At 37.2% G+C, this 17,379-nt stretch overlaps 2 protein-coding genes across 2 annotated transcripts; both read left to right on the plus strand.

Annotated features, from left to right (window-relative positions):
* Positions 1-7,797: 7,797 nt before the first annotated feature.
* LOC110207115 (olfactory receptor 10G4-like) lies at positions 7,798-8,739 on the plus strand. The gene has a single exon (XM_020984705.1). It carries the CDS (start codon positions 7,798-7,800, stop codon positions 8,737-8,739), a length of 942 nt encoding a protein of 313 aa, XP_020840364.1.
* A 6,228-nt stretch (positions 8,740-14,967) lies between these two features.
* LOC110207067 (olfactory receptor 10G9-like) lies at positions 14,968-15,909 on the plus strand. The gene has a single exon (XM_020984684.1). The coding sequence runs from the start codon at positions 14,968-14,970 to the stop codon at positions 15,907-15,909; it is 942 nt and encodes a 313-aa protein (XP_020840343.1).
* Positions 15,910-17,379: the final 1,470 nt, after the last annotated feature.

The following is a 17,379-nucleotide window of genomic DNA, read 5'->3' on the forward strand; positions in this document are numbered from 1 at the left end:
GCAATCATGTTTTTTATTGTACTATGTTACGTAAATACTTGTTTTATTCCATAAATTAAAAGAAATTATTTTTTTAAAAAAAGAAAATATAAATCACACTAAGAGAAAATACTTTTAAGGATGACAACAAATTTTTTGGTTTAATTTTAGCAGAAAATGCTGTAAAAACCCTTATCCAGAAAAGATTTTCTAGATCAGTCTTGAGCACAAGATGCATACATATTAATTCATAAAATCCTGATTTGTTCTCATATAATATTCTTGCTATTAACATGGGCATCTGAAGTGAACAGTTATCAATCGTAGAGGAAATGTGTAAACAATTCTCAGTTGTTTTCCCTCTTGTTCTGAGCATTGAGGGAGTTCAGGTGTCCAGAGGGCAAGCTTGTCTCTGAGGGCTGAAGCCAATTTAAGCTCACACTCTTTCAGGGGAGCCTGTTTCCAGGTAATTATTCTTTACTTGTAGGAGGACTCTTCATAGCAAAGAAGTGAACCTTCTTTCCATCTTTTTCTAACCTTTAAAACACCTCATAACATAGCGCTCCCAACTTGCAGGTCAGTAGTGAAAATTTGGAAAAAACTTCCAACATTTTTCATCTTTTAGAAAAGATTCATCCATTCATTCACTCAGTCATCCAAGAAATATTTTTATTAAATGCTGACTACATGCAAGACTCTGTGCTAGGTGTGGAAGGGAATGCAAAAATGAATGATGTACAGTTCCTGTTCTTAGTGAGTTTACTATAATAATGTCATATTTTAATGCATTTAAAAATTTATAAAGTACTTTCTTCACAATAATTCTCTGAAGTAGTGAGTAAAATTATTATTTCAATACTTACATATGGGAAAATTTAGCCAACATAAGCTTGTATTCTTTCAGGTGAGCCTTTGGGCTTTTAGAATTTACTTTTATGGTGACTAAGTCTGCTCTGTTTTTCTCCAGAGTGCAGAAATAAGAGTAATGAGTGGAGTGGCAAAGAAGTCATTTGAGACCTGATGTCAGAAATAACTTCCTAACAATGACAGCTGTCTTAAAGGAGAAGGGGCTACCTTAAGAGATCATGGGTGCCCCTTCTTTAAAGGCATATAAAAAGAGGCTAGACAATGGGTATAGCATGTTCATTTCAGGTATATGTTTGACTAGATATTTTCTGATTCTCATATTCTGTGATTCAATGAAAAATGAGATTCATATTAATGAAATGATTTGCTTAAGGGCACACAATCAGTGAGCATTAGACATAGCATTTGAGCTCAAGTCTTCTTATCCTAAGACTATTCCTCTGTTCACTATGCCACCTATAAGAGGAGAAAGCACACCAGCAAAAAAACAAACAAAAAAAATTCACCAAAAAATGTTCAACTAGATGATCCTTTCTAAGGCTCTTCCTTTCTTATGATTGATAAATGCCAGGCTACAAAGTTTGAATTTATTTGATAAGCAATTAGGATCATAGAGAGAATTTGAGCAATGGAGTGACATGATCAAAGCTGTGTATTAGGAAGACTGTCCTAATTGTGGTGTGTAGTCTGGAAATGGTAGGAGTGGGAAAGATGGGACTATATAAAGGTATTAGGTGGATGTTACAATAGTTCACAGGAGAATAATGAATGAAGTCCTGAATTAAGATGGTGGCAAAAGGAATTGAAAAGGGCAGTTTGCTTTGCAAGCACCATGCAGGTAGAATCAATAGCACCTAGTAGAGTACAGCGCTGTGCTAAGTATTTTACAAAGTCTCATTTGATCCTTACAACAGTCTTGCAGGGTAGGTACTATTATTATTCCTATTGGATAGATGCAGAAACTGAAATAAATGGAGATTGTGACTTACTCAGGGTCACAAAGCTAGAGACTGAGGCTGAATTTTGACTCTCATCCCAGCACTCTATACACTTTACCACCTAGCTGCCTTGGTGACTGATTTAAGGAAGCTGAATGAGAGACAGGAATTAGAAATCACTCTAATTAAAAGAATTTCAAACTGGATGACTGAGAAAATAATGATACCATAAATAGAAGTGGGAAATTTCATAGTTAAGTTTGGGAGGAATTACATTTGGCTTTGACTATGAGTTTGAAGTTCTTGTGAGAAAACTGACCGAAGATATACATCAAGGAGTTGGAAATGCAGAAGAGAAGTCATGGGTAGTGATATAATTTTGGAATTACTGAATCACATATAAGTTGATGCTTGAAACCTAGGACTAGATGAGGCTTCAAAGCAAGAAGACATGCAGAAAGAAGATAAGAAAGTCAATGAAAAACCTTGGGTGAGGCATATATTGAGCAAGGGAAAAGTAATACAACAAATTAAACATAAAGTAGTAATCAAAGAAGAAAATCCATTTCTTTGGATAAAACTTTTATATTTATAGAATACATTATGTTTAGCTCACCATGTTAAAATTGCTGCATTGTATGTTCTAACTTCATTCACCTGATTTTTTTCTAATCTCTGGGGCTATCCCAATAAACAAGCACTTGACCTAGAGCCTAGCATTAGGAAATGGAATTTTGTTGAGGGATTAGAAAATCCAGAATACTGGTAAATGTTGAAATTTTATTTCTTACAACTTTTTTTTAAAAGCTATATTGTCTTTGGCCCAGGTTTGGTTAATTTTTTTCTTATCTGCTAAATCCTTTTTTTCTAAGACTTCCTTGGAATCACGTTTTGTCACAACCAATAAGAAGTTTTAGGAAGGTAAAGATGTAAAATTGCTCTTTTCTCTAGACCTTCCTGATCTACTCAATGTATCTGTGGGAATTATTTCTTCCCACAGGGGCCTTGGACTATGGCAATATGGCAATATGGAGAGGATTTGTCCATGCCATAGTGAAGTTGCTGTTACTCATTTTTGAGAGCTCGGCTATGCATCTTTGCTGGAGGGCATGAAAGTTCTTAGCCCTACAGAAAGAATTTTCCCTTATGAATTAGCTAAAGGAAGGAGGAAAAATCCAGGTGGTGGATAAGTATATTTTTTTTTCTAGAAGAGGACTGAAAGGGAGATTAAATGATAATATGATAATATGTGTTATCCTGGATTATCAACATGCTCCATTCAAATGAGGATCCTATCCCTGATGGTAACATGCAGGAATGTGCCATGAGAGGACTTTGGTGCTCTCCTTTACCATCAATATAAAGCATTTCAATTTCATTCTAACTACTAAATTAAACCATAGTGTGTATTTCCTTTAGGGTCAGAAGACCTGGGTTCCAATCCTATAAAAAGTGTGTAGAAAATGGGACATGGGTCAGAACACAAAGGCAGAATTGAGTTTGAAACCTCTATTCTTTTAATTCCTGCTATATATCTTGGGCAAGTGACATTGTCATTCTTATCTACCATTTCCTCTTCTTTATAAGGGATTGTTGTAAATTATTTTTGAAACATACTCCAGATCTAATATTGCATTTCTCTGATGGACATATAATCTTAGGCCAGTCACTTAACTTCCTTCATCTTCCCCTTTTTTGTCTATTAAATGATGAGTGTGGTTTTAAGTGGTCTCTATATTCCACTTTAAGCCTAAAACCTATGATCAAAGAATTTATCTAAACCTGTTTGAAGCTATTTATTTTTTCCATTGTATATCATTTATTGGTTATAAGGACTTCTTTGAGTGATTATGAAGTCCAGAATACCAATAACTATTGAAGTTTTTTGGCCCACTGTTACCTTCATTTCTCCTTATCTGTCAAAAGTCTCCCCCCTTTTTTCCTAGATCATGTTTCGTACTCCCCTACTCCAACAACCTATGTGTAATTCTTGGTAAGTAAGGACTTGAACACAACAATTGTTGCCCATTATGTGAAATACTACTTCCATAAATTAGTTCTATAAGTGAGTCTGTCTTCATCTGGTTTATATCCTACAAATATAAGTATTTGTTTAACCTTGTCCATTTACTTTGTAAATTTATAGATGTTGCTCAACCACTACCATAACACATTCTCTTTTTTTAGTTTCTCGTCATACATCAGCTTCTTATGCATAGATTTTCCTGGGTTTCTGGGGTCATGGAATGTAAGCTAAGAGAAGAGACACTATCCTTCACAGGAAATCATGGACTTTCATGACATGGGTGTCATAGACACAAAAATTGCACTAATATGTTTTTTATCGGAAGATCTGGGATTGTAAAGGTTAGAGTAAAATACTGTCCTTTTCCAATAGCAGGTACTAATATACAGTTTTTTAACCACTGAAATTGATGGTAGGACAAAGATATAGGTAACTATTTACAGTATGTTGATTATGAAAAGTTCATAGAATAATCTAAAAGTCTCAATGTAATAGCAGGTAAATCTGCATCAAGAAAAAAAAACGTCATTGAGTTCGCTCCACATAATGATTAAAATCCTTTAAGAATCTTCTTCATATTTCTCCTCAAAATAAATGTTAAATTCAGTGTCTTAGGAAATAAGGTAAACTGGTACATTTCCTTTGCTCTCTTTTCAAGTATTACAGGGAGTAGTGTTTCTAGAATATACTATATATGCAAAGTCCTCAAAGACATTTAATAGAATTCTTTCTCCCCCTCTCTCTTTCCCTTTCTCCTTTCTTTCTCTCTTTTTTCTCTCTCTCTCTTTGTATGTATGTGTGTATATACTTTTTTATATATAGTTATTTGTATATGTCTATATTTGTCTATGGATATATATTATATACCAAAATTACATATAATTATGTAATAGGGAAATAAGATAAATCTACATATGTAAATCGTGCAAATCATTATATTTAATAAATTTATTATTTATATTTTATTATATTATTTAATATAAATAAACATTTGCATGTTTTCATAAATTATATATTTATTATATTATGTAGTATAGGCTATATACTACTATTACTACATATATTATATAATTTTATATTACATATAATATAGATGTGTCTATATATCACATCTATACATCTATTGTATATTAATATCATAGCATATAATTAGATAGTATAAAATAAAATTAATAGTATAAAATACTATGTGTATATGTATGTATGCATGTGTATGACAGGTGTTGAAATGTAAAAGGAAATACCTTCAAATGCAAAAAACACTTTCCCACTAGAGGGAGTCTGAGGCTTGAATAATTCAGCTACATTTGAAGAGACCATAAAATGAGTTTGCCTCAAGGGCAAAGAATGCTTTCATACTTTTGTCCCTACCTATTCATCTGCATAAGATACCTAAGGGAGAAAGAAAAGTAGACTCATCATCCTAAAGCAAAATATAATGCCTTATTGAAGAAAAGGGCTTTTGAACTAAAAAACATTGCTGAATCAAGACGGGGTTAAACTACTCTTTCATCCTAACTGGAAATGGCAAACAACCTAAGAGCAGAGCCTCTGAGAAAGTCAAGGGGAAAATTGGCTTCTGCTCATCCTAAGCTAAGAGGATTACTTTAGTTGAAAGGACACACAATGAGGACTTGTGTGCTAGTGTTAGGTGGCTAATCACCCTCAGAATTCTACACAGGACCCTGAAAATAGTAACATCCACCCCTCTGGGCACTCAGTCTGCCACTATGAAGAGTAGTTGGGCCAGTCAGCCCAACTGAAGCATTCTAGATGAAGAGGACACAGTAATACCTAGACACTAGTTAAAACTGGGAAAAATTTCAGCTGTCCATTGAAAAGCAAGGGAGTCCAATGGATCAATTTATATAGCAGAAACATCACACCTTGAGAAGAGCAAGTGACTGAGTTACCCTCGTATCCCAGTTTGGTAGCAGGAACCAAGTGACAGAATGACCTGCCGGACACTGGTCAGCAAAACTTGCCCCATTTCAAGGCAGCCTTCCTGGACCTATCCAGCAGCAATCAAACCCAGTAGGAAGATAATGCAGCAGCTAAACTTGCAGCTTAATCTAGTCCCTCAGGAAATTGACCCATGCAGAGGAAGAAGTGATGCCTTAGAGGATTCAGTGCCACTGATCAGCAGAATGACATTTATCATCAATACTAAGAACATTTCATGAGAAAGAAAAGGCAGTGAGTCCCTACATTTCCAAAATTGTGAATTGTCTTGGCCACATGTGCTTCTTTTCCTTTTACTCTACTACATTGCATTTTAAATGTGTCCACTCTCTCTTCCCTTAGACTTACTTTGCATTTGAGAAGCTTTGAACATGGACTTTTAGGGAAATATTTTAAAACTGCTTTTGCTAGGCTTTGCTAAGGAACAAACTCCCCTTACTTATTGTTAATGGGAAGCACACCAATGGGGGCTTGTGAGCTAGTATTAGTAGACCAGCAACCCTCAGGTTTATCCATAGGTCTCAGAAAGTAATAACATCCACCCATGTAGGAACTTAACCCACCACTATGAGGAGGAATTGGGCCAGTAAGCTCAGAAAGGAAAACATCATTGGTCTTCTGAAGGAAGTAACTATTGATAGTAGAATTTATCAGCAGTCTTTAATCATTTAGAGTTATTTTCCCTTATCTAACCTTAAAGAACTACTGCTGGTTCTAAGGGGCTACAGCACTGTACCCTTCCATCTCTGTAAGTGAAACCAGGTTTGTGGTCCAGACTAGGTTTATTCCTGGGGCACTCTGATCTCTAATGTGAGGAGCTGGGCTGCTTTTTCTTATATGCTTTAATTTCTCAAATCCCTGCCCTAGGTTTCCAGGAAAAAAAATTTGAAGATAAATTTTTGGATTATGTCCAGAGCTTCCCCCAATGGAGATTAACAAAGTACTCAATACACTATATAAATTAATTATCAGGCAGATATTTATTTCCTACACACAAAAGAAATTATAACACAAAAGACTCATTGTGTCCATTGACAAAACAACTTTAAAAAATTCAGCAACTTAAAACTATTATGATACTCTCTTGGGAGATTCATACTTAAACCTCTTTAGAACAAAGAACAGTTTGCAGAATTGCATATTGGGAGTTTTTCCTTTCACCTTGGTTCTCAAATATTGAAACAACTCCTGCTCTCTGGATAGCTACTTGTCCTCCTCAGATCAGGAAAGAAAAAATAAGCCATAGAAGACATAGCACAAAACCCAGATTCAGGTTGACTAGACAGGGTTTAAGCTTTAGATATCACATGCTTATGGTCTCTTGGCAGTCAGGGTGGAGGCTACTACAAACTACTCCACACCCAACTCTGGTAATGAGTGACTCAAAATAGAAGCCATAAGGGATGAAATCCCTGAGTCTAAGCTTACTCCATTTTAAAATTTCACTAAATCATCAACAGTTCTAGGTCTAGAAAACATTTACAAACTGCACACCCTTTAGTGTTGTCACATACAGAAGCACCCAAAGTTCCCACGTGGTTGACTGGAAACAGATAGCACATGCTCTTAACAATGGTCTCTACAGGTACATGTTCTAATTCAAGCCCACTATTAAATTTCCATTATATTTATATGAGTTATTCTATTGGTTCTACTCACTTTCTGCTATGGAACTTATTAGGTCATCAAAGTCTTCCCAAGTTTCTCAGAAGTCATCTCATTTCTAATATCATTTTCCCCACACTGAAACTTTTGTAGCTTTAGTATACATGAACCGGTAAAGAGCAAATACATTACCTTACGTGTAACGCATACTTTTGCAATTGGGTGATTTCTATATAGTTTATATTTAGGTTCCATGTAAATATTGTTTTTCCTAATAGAATGTAAGTTCCTTGAGGTCATAAATGTGTGAATGTGTGTGGTCCTGTTCCTAGTTCCTAACACAGTGCCTTGGATATTTATAAATGCCTGTTAATTAATTGATTAATTTATTCTCTTTTAGGGAAGGAGTCTACTGTCTGAATGGAAAGAGATAATCAAAGTTTTGTGACCACATTCATCCTTATGGGGATTCCCCATGCACCAGAACTAAACACTGCCTTATTTGGTATTTTCTTAGTGATCTATGCACTAACTCTGGTGGGGAATCTCTTTATCTTGCTGGTGATTAGAGTAGACTCTCACCTCCATACTCCCATGTACTACTTCCTGGCCAATCTTTCCTTCATTGATTTGTGGTTCTCCACTGTCACTGTGCCCAAGATACTCATGGGTCTTCTTTCCTCAGATGGTGATGCTATCTCCTTTCATAGTTGTGTGGCACAGCTCTATTCTTTCCACATTCTGGGGAGCACTGAGTGTTTTCTCTACACAGTCATGTCTTATGACCGCTACCTGGCCATCACTTATCCCCTGCGCTATGCTACCATGATGAGGGGGAAAACCTGTGCCCTTCTAGCTGGAGGCACATGGCTCAGTGGTGCTATCCACTCAGCAGCCCAGACTGCCCTGACCTTCCGCCTGCCCTATTGTGGCCCCAACAAGATCCAGCATTATTTCTGTGATGCACCCCCCATTCTCAAATTGGCCTGTGCAAACACCTCAGCAAATGAGATGGTGATCTTTGTCAACATTGGCATAGTGGCCTCTGGATGTTGCTTCTTGATTTTCCTCTCTTATGTGTCCATTGTTCGAGCTATTTTGAAGATCCGCACAGCAGAGGGCAGACACAAAGCCTTCCAGACTTGTGCTTCCCATTGCATTGTGGTCCTCTGTTTCTTTGTTCCTGGTCTCATCGTTTATCTAAGACCTGGCTCCATGCATGCTGTGGATAGAATTGTGGCCATTTTTCAAACAGTGATCACACCCTTGCTGAATCCCATAGTGTATACATTGAGGAATAAAGAAGTAAAAACAGCTTTGCTTAAACTAAAAGGTCAAGGAAAGTTTGTGCAAATTAAGTAAGACCTGGAAATGAGCTCCTTTTTTCAGTAAAATGAATTTTTAGGTTTTTTATGAATGGCTTATTTGTGTCATGGGGTAGTGGAAATACTTCTGATATCTAAATTTTTGCTACCAATCCACTCTGTGGCCTTGGGTTGTCCTGTACAGACCTCATTTTTGTCATCTGTAAGATTTGTGTGGAAGATGTAGACTAACTGATTTCTAAGTTTCCTTCCCACTCCTATTTTTTATGCTTCCATAATAGATTAAATTAGAGAATCCTGGAATCAAATTTATACATACATGTGTATATATGTACATACACACATGCATATATATGTATATAAGTATATATGTACGTACACTCACAAATATATATACATATGTTTTTGCATATGTATAAATACTCCGTGTATGTGTGTGTGTGTGTGTGTGTGTGTGTGTGTGTGAGAAAGAGAGAGAGAGAGAGAGAGAGAGAGAGAGAGAGAGAGAATGTATGCCTTGGACTTAGAGGTATGGCCATCCTAGGTAAAAATTATGAAGAAAGTGAAGATTTATTTAATTTTTTTGCACCATCCCTATTGAAACTCCTTTGTTCCTCCATGTACTAAATTGCTTCCATGCCCAGGCTCCTCATACCCTAATGTTATTTCTACCATATTCAAATTTACCTTCATACAAATGGCAAATAAGGATTTGAAGAAGTAAATTACTGAAATTAATTCAGACTAATTTGTAAATTGCTAGGAAAAATTTAAAGTGTTACCCACCCAGGGACATTGCTATTGGCACAAAGAATAGCCATTTAATTCAGTGTTGTCAGTATTTGAGCTTCACTTTCTAAGAGTGTGGTTGGCTATGTCTCCTCTTAAAGGTCTAGGCTACTCCCAAAGAGTTGGGTATATCTTTCTCAAATACCATCAGCCTAAGCCCCCATTCAAGTGTATTTCCCCTTCTGTTAGCTGTTAGGAAAGGAGAAGTCAGCAAACAAAAGGGCAAGGGTCTAGATAAGTAACATGTTTTGAATTTCCTTCCCCAGTTCTAGCTACATAATAAAAGAGGTTCCTTTTCACCATGTGATTGATAGAATCAAACCAGTTACAGAATGTACATGTGTGTACTCCAAAGTTCATGTGTGGTTTGCATCAGCTGAACATCGTGCAAGCTAATAAGTATTGGGCTTATCAGCCAGTCTCCCATTTTGTTAGGGAAGAAGAATCATTTTTATGTAACCAGACAGTGAAAAAAGAAAACTAATGACAAAATAGGTAAAAATCAATTCAATTTGTATTTCTATTTCCTACTAAGAAATCTACATGTATATGTATATGTATATATTTCTTTTCATCTAATATCTAATAACATATGCTCATTCTTTCACCTGCTTTTGTAAACTTGCCAGTAAACTTAATCATTGTGAACTGTTTTAACCTAGGCTTTCTTCCTTAGAATTTGGGGCTTCTGAGTGGCTTATTACTCATTTTCCTCAGCATTCACAGAGTCCACACCAACCTCAAAGCTGACAGCCTCCTTCTTAGAGTCTGTGGACACTTAGCCTGGATCTTTGCCAAGAATATACTCTAGGGGAAAATTACTGGCCTCAGGTGGTTTTTCATTTCCCCTTTCCATTGGGCAGAGTGTCTTTTTCTAGAACAATCTCTTCTGTACCTCCATTCAGCTTCTCTGTTAGAATGTGGGAAACATGATTTAATAGATGGTTATTGATTTGTTTCTCTTTCAAACCATTCAGGAACATCATACTGTGGCTCCATGCTTTGTTGGGAATCTATAGTGTCCTCTGACTCATTAGGTGTTGAATCATTTTCCTTTGTGTTGCAATATTTATTCAAAAATGCCTGAACTTTTTATCTCATTGGGAGACAATATTCCCTTCTGTCATTAATAGCTTCCTTTATCATTTATCACCTTATTCTTATGGTCTTAATTTAATTTTCTTCCTCTTAAAATCTATTTTAATTTTAGTTCCTCCACTCCCTGATTTTCCCCTGTCGATCATCTGTGGATGATGGTTTCTCTAGGGATTAGCTCTCATCAAAGTGTCTCAGCCACCTCTCAAAATAGACAAATTCATGGTTTACCTGTCTTGATCCAAGTGACTTGGGGATAGGGTCACATTTGGGCAGGCATCAAAATATGTCAAGAACTTCTTATCTTTCCCCTAAAACCTCCCCTACTCCTGCCTTCTCACTTACTATAAAAGGCAACACCACCAGCTTAGTCCTGAGTCATCCTGGATTCCTCACTATCACTCATATTCCTCATATACAAGTTGTTGCCAAGGCCTGTAGATTTCCACCTCTTCAGTACCTCTCCAATACTCCCTCTTCCCCCAGTAGATTGTAAGCTCGATGACAGAAAGAACTGTCTCCTTTTCTTATTTGTAACCTTAGCACTTACCACAGTACCTGGCACATAAGAACTTAATAACTGTTTTGAATTGAATTGAATCAATTTGAAAACCATCTAGTTATAGCTCTCTTAGGATCAAAAATGGAGAGTACATGGGTACATTCCAGAAAGGGATAAAACAAGCAATAGTCAGCGTATTCCAAGTTGGCTCTATTTTAAAAGTTAATGCATAAAGAACTGGGTTTGAATCCTGCTTTACACATTAGCTATGTGAGTGTAGGCATATTAAATCACCTCTCTGAGCCTCAGTTTTTCAATCTGTAAAATAAGAAAGTTGGACCAGATAATCTTAAAGATCTCTTTCCGCTCTAAATCTATGATTATATAATGTTTTTAAAAATGAAACCCCTTTCATATTAGTTGTCCTATTGTTAAAGTTAGAGTTGGGAGAGCGGGTTCAGGTGTGAAAGAAGTCACATAGACCTTCTCTGTAGCCATTGGTGATGAGTTCAGGGTGGTGTGAAGAATGTTGGAGTGCTACCTGAAATGATGAGGGATAGATATATGGGTCTTAGTGTCCTGAAAGAATTCACTTGGACAGTCTCCACGTAAAAGAAAGGCATTTATTGGGGTGATGCACCCAAGTGGGCCTGCTCTCTGTGAGGTAGAGCCCATACTCCATGTGGGAGGCAGAGCATAGGCCACAGGCCCTGCTCCCTAAGGAAAAAGTGTGGACCTCTGCTTCCTGTAGGAGGCAAAGGCAGTTAGCCAGGTCAAAGGTATGGTTTAAATACAATTTTATGGAAGAGGGAAAAGGGGACAAGAGAATGGGAGGAGCAAGCATGGCTCAAAAATGCCTGGAATATCAGGTAGTAAAGAGGTGATAAGCAAAGAGAACAGGAAAAGGGAGGGGAAGAATTGTTCTGGAATTGAGGGTGCTTTGTGAAAACACACAGAGGGGTTTTAAATGCATAATCTTCTTTGATCATTTTTCTGGCCGGACTCATCCTGGATCTTATCTCCTATCTCATGTCCTGCTTGCTCCATCTGCCTCAATCACTTTTTTCTACCTCAATGTAAATTAATGGAGAAAATTAATAGTGATAAAAAGAATTCAGATACACTTTTAAATGAATTTCCATTTCATTATTAACATAATTTGTTAAATTTGAAAACAGTCATATACATATGTGTGTAACATTTATTCTGTTCATACAAAAAGTGCTTGTTTATTTATGAATTCACACCTAGCAATAATTCTATATCCTACCCCCACCCTCAGGTTAGAACCATTGAATTAAATTGGAATCCCTGGTGAATGAGTTACAAATAATCTTCAGAAAATTAAGTAGAAATCAGGAAAAGCATTTAGAACCAGAAGAGGGAATAAAGAATGCCCTTAGGGATGAGGGTGATATTTGCTACTTTTCAATTCATTCAAGAAATACTTTAAAACCAATTTCAGAAAAATCTCCTAAAATGCTTCTAGACCTCCAGGTTCCAGAGATTAAGAGATAATGTGGCTCATTCTTGTGAGGTACTCACATAAAATAACATGAGATTACGGAAGTATAGAAGTTGTATGAAAAACAGATCCATATTCACATTTGAAAAAAATTCTCAGTTGTTTTGTCTTTGTTTTCCTGTTGAGCAGGGAGCTCTGGGATCCAGAGTGCAATCCCTTTCCCCAGGGCCTGTACTCCAGTTTAAGTTCTCATTCTTTCTCTTCAGGCCCATTTCCTCTCCTTCCTCCCCTTGTTCAACCTTGCTTTAACAATGAGTGACCCTTTTTTCCTGCACTGGAACTGTGTGCCTTTTCTCTTTGAACAATGCCACATGGTCTAGTGTTTCCTTCTGTCCTATAAGTAGTGAAGACTCTAGAAAAGTCTAGACAATTGAAATCAGAAAGAGGTGAGTTCCCAGTCTCATTAGATGGTCTGTTTTCTAAGCATTCTTTCCTTTTTTCATTAAGATATGCAGAATTTATTTATTTTTATTATTAGTTATCTTGATTTCCTTGGGCAAATAACTCATTGTTAATAGGGAACCAAATCACATTCAATTATTTGAAGAGGTATTTAGCATACCTACTAAATGCATGGCTCTTTTCTATGCACTAGGGACATTTTAAAGTTCACAAAAATGAATAATAGTCCCAGCTTTAACAGAGCTTCCATTTCTATTTGAGGATGTTGTATTCCACAAAGATAAGATAGTGATTTCCAGACACACACATTTACATGCCCACGCGTGCACACACACGAACATATAAGATAAGTCTATGGTGTAGGAAATTCCTCCTTCATCCCAGTTATCAGACTACTCTGGGTTGTGTTTGATGAAATCCTCCATGATATCTTAAGGACAGTCAGAAATGAGATTGGAGTCCTACAGGATTAGAAAACAAACATCCCAGATGAAATATATTTCTTCCCTCTGATAGGTTCACCTATACAACTAGGTTAGTCTTTTCTCCTATTTTTCCTGATTGCCTATTTTTTTTTGGGCAAAGTATAGTTGATACAGCCCTGAACTTATAGTCAGAAGGTATGGGTGCACATCCTGCATACTCCAACTTTTTAGCTATATCTTTAACTTTTCTGTGACTCAGTTTCCTTATTTGTAAAGTGAAGATGACAGTATAAGTACTGCCTTCTGAGATAATTGCAGAGATCAAATGAAGCCAAGGACTGCGGAAAGTGCTTTGTAAACTGCAAATCACTATGGCAATGTAAGGGAGTATTATTATAACCTAGCAATGAAGCTTAACTCACTTTCCTAGGAGAAACCTCCATTTGTTATTCATACTGTGCTAGTAACAGACATGCTGGTAACTAGAAAAAGCTGGTTTCAAATTCTGGCTCCTCATATTGATGACCTACTTTCAGTTTTGTTCTCTGCTTAGCAGTTCAGAATATAACTTCATACCTGAGATCCATATATAGACTGTTCCCCTTCCTTCCTAATTAAGTAACCCTATTTTCTTCCTGGACATCTGAGTGCCCTCTGCCTTGTCTGCAAAAATAGGACTGTTCTATGTTCTATTTCTTTCATCTCAGGCAGAATAATTTAGGAAACAAATGCTGAACTGAGAAAGTGAGCATTGATTTAGTAGTCAACCAGTCTAGTTGTGTGCTAGACAGAAAGAGCATAGGACTGCCTGGGCTGAGAGTTCTGGTTTCTGGTCCCAGCTCTATGATGAATTTCCAGTGGCACCTTGAGAAAGAAGATCCTTCTCTGAATTTAATTGTTCCCTCTGTAAAGTGAGGGATTTGGACTAGGTGGTCTCAGTTGGCCCTTCCAGATGTGACATTCTGCATGTCTCTAAATTGATCTTGATTGGACTGAGTTGATGCTATATTCAAGACATGCTAGAGCTGTTGTACTGCTTGTGAGGCAGTTTGGGAAGCCACAACATGATAGGGCTGACAAATATTCCCCTGGCCACAGGGACAACAAATATAGAGAGTGAAAGAGGTAAGAATTTACTGCAGTGACAGTGAGACATTTCACTGCTAAGTGTGGGACATAGAAGAAGTCAACTAGAAATTGTCTCTGATTTTGTGGCTCTTGGAAGTGTGTAGTCCATGCTCACCCTGCCCAGAATAAAACATTCTTTATTCGGTCCTAGTGTCTTTCAGTTGTTAGTCTATCAAGCATGACAAAAAAGATAAGACTCATTTTGTTTTCCTTACCCAGCTGTAAATAGATATGACTATGAAGGTGCCACCATCCTCCATCCAACACTGATAACCTTCCTATGTGGGGACTCTGTTCACTTTGGCATCCATGAAGTTCAAATGCTTTGTTCTATGTGGTATGAATTCTTTGTGAATATAGTTTCTTTCTTTTCCTTTAAGAAAGAGGTCCACTGCCTGAATGGAAAAGGAGAATCAGAGCTTTGTGACTACATTCATCCTCATGGGAATTCCCCATGCACCAGAACTAGATACTGTCCTATTTGTAGCTTTCCTAGTGATCTATGTATTCACTCTTGTGGGGAACCTCCTCATCCTGCTGGTGATCAAGGTGGACTCTCACCTTAGCACTCCCATGTACTATTTCCTGGCCAACCTCTCCTTTATTGACATGTGGTTCTCCACTATCACTGTGCCCAAGATACTCACGGGTCTCCTCTTCCCAGATGGTGGGGCCATCTCATTTTGTAGTTGTATGGCCCAGCTCTATTTTTTCCATGTTCTGGGGAGCACAGAGTGTTTTCTGTACACAGTCATGTCCTATGACCGCTACCTGGCTATCACTCATCCCTTGCACTATGCCACTATGATGAGTGGGAAAACTTGTGCTCTTTTAACTGGAAGTACATGGCTTAGTGGTTCAGTGCACTCTGCTGTCCAGACAATCTTGACCTTCCGCCTGCCCTACTGTGGCCCGAACCAGATCCAACATTATTTCTGTGATGCACCCCCCATTCTTAAACTGGCCTGTGCAGACACCTCTGTCAATGAGATGGTGATCTTTGTCACCATTGGGGTGGTAGCCTCTGGTTGTTTTTTCCTGATTTTCCTTTCCTATATGTCCATTGTCCATGCCATCCTAAAGATCCACACAGCAGAGGGCAGACACAAAGCCTTCCAGACCTGTGCTTCCCACTGCATTGTGGTCCTCTGTTTCTTTGGGCCATGTGTCTTTATTTACCTGAGACCAGGCTCCAAAGATGCTGTGGATAGAATTGTGACCATTTTCTACACTGTCCTCACACCAGTGCTAAATCCCCTGGTATACACACTGAGGAACAAAGAGGTGAAGACAGCTCTGCTCAAGCTAAAGAACAGAGGAGTATTTGCTCAGAATAAGTAGACAATGGGGAAAAAAGGCATGGACATATATACATACATATATATGTATACATACGTATATATGTATGTATATATATGTATATATATATGTATATATATATATATATATATATATGCAATTTGTGATCAAATTCATCCATCAAATGGAGCCTTGTGTTTTTAAATATTGTACAAATTGCAAAGTTAATCTTTAGTGAACTTGAAGGAAAGGCATATGTCTAGAAATCCAATGCTTCTTATGAACTTTTTCTAAAATGGATTTTTTTGTCTTTTTCTTTTTTTTTTTTTTAAGAAGTAGAATGTCCACTGATAGTATATAGGCTACCAATATCCTAAAAGTACTCACTTAGCAGCCAGAAGACATATTTCTATATCCAGAATGTATTTGTTCACAGTCTCCTGTCTTTCTACTTCTCTCACCCCTTAATTCCTTCTGATCTAGCTCTTCATCATTCCCATAGCCTATCAACTCTTAATCTATCCCTGTTCCCCCCATTACCTCTTTATGTGGCTTCCCTTTACAGTCTTCAGCCATCATTTAACCTAGCTAAATGTGGCATTACTTTCAATACTTGAATCACATCCATTGCTTCCTTGTCATTCTGCGTTTCATATCTGGCATATTCTTGGGACACACTTATTATTAGTCTACTCCATTCCCACTGGAAGCCTGATGGAGGAAGTCACAAAACCACATCTGGGTCCACTATGAATTCATGTGCAAGTGAGAACTTACTGCTGTCTTTTCTTTCATCACTTATATGTTCCCTGTGATAATCCCTGTAGAAGATTTTTCAGACTTCTCCCTTCAAGTTCACAGCTCGTACCACCAACCACCTATGTTTCAGTACTATGGCTCTTTCTTTTTTTTTTTTACTAACAAAATTAGGGCTATCTTTCATGAACTCTTTCTTCTCACTCAATCTCTCTTCTTTACATTTTAAAAACCTACTACATCTTAACCATCCATTCCTTTTTTACTCTTAGAGCATAAGATGACCCTTTTCCTCGTCAATGATAAACTCTCCATTTTTCACCTTTATCTCATCTACTTCTACCTCCTTCAAGAGTATGCCCTTTTATTTATTCCATTTCTCTCTTTTTATCTTCCATTTCTATTTATATATTGGTTCCTTTCCCTATGATTACAAACATATTTAGCTTTCTTATATCCTTAAAAACCCTCCTTTAATCCTACCATCCACTCACTTTGGTCAACCTGCTAAGTTCAAAGATCTTGTCTTAGTCCTTATTCACTGTTTCCTTATCCTTCTCCAACCTCCTAAGTTTGGGCATCTCCCAGTGTATCATACTGCTCTCTTTACACTTTCTTCTGTGATGTCCTCTACCCTGGTGAATCAAATTTTCCCTTCTTAAGCAGGTGATTTACAAATATGTAAATCCATCTGTAATCTTTCCCATGTACTTTGGTCCTGCATTTCCATTTGCTTATGGATATTTTTCACTTGGA

The sequence above is a fragment of the Phascolarctos cinereus genome, unplaced genomic scaffold (assembly GCF_003287225.1).
Source record: "Phascolarctos cinereus isolate Bilbo 61053 unplaced genomic scaffold, phaCin_HiC Scaffold_726;HRSCAF=1367, whole genome shotgun sequence".
Classification (NCBI taxonomy): domain Eukaryota; kingdom Metazoa; phylum Chordata; class Mammalia; order Diprotodontia; family Phascolarctidae; genus Phascolarctos; species Phascolarctos cinereus.

Coding starts and splice junctions, on each gene's coding strand:
- LOC110207115 (XM_020984705.1), top strand. CDS start 7,798: ATGGAAAGAGATAATCAAAGTTTTGTGACCACATTCATCCTTATGGGG.
- LOC110207067 (XM_020984684.1), top strand. CDS start 14,968: ATGGAAAAGGAGAATCAGAGCTTTGTGACTACATTCATCCTCATGGGA.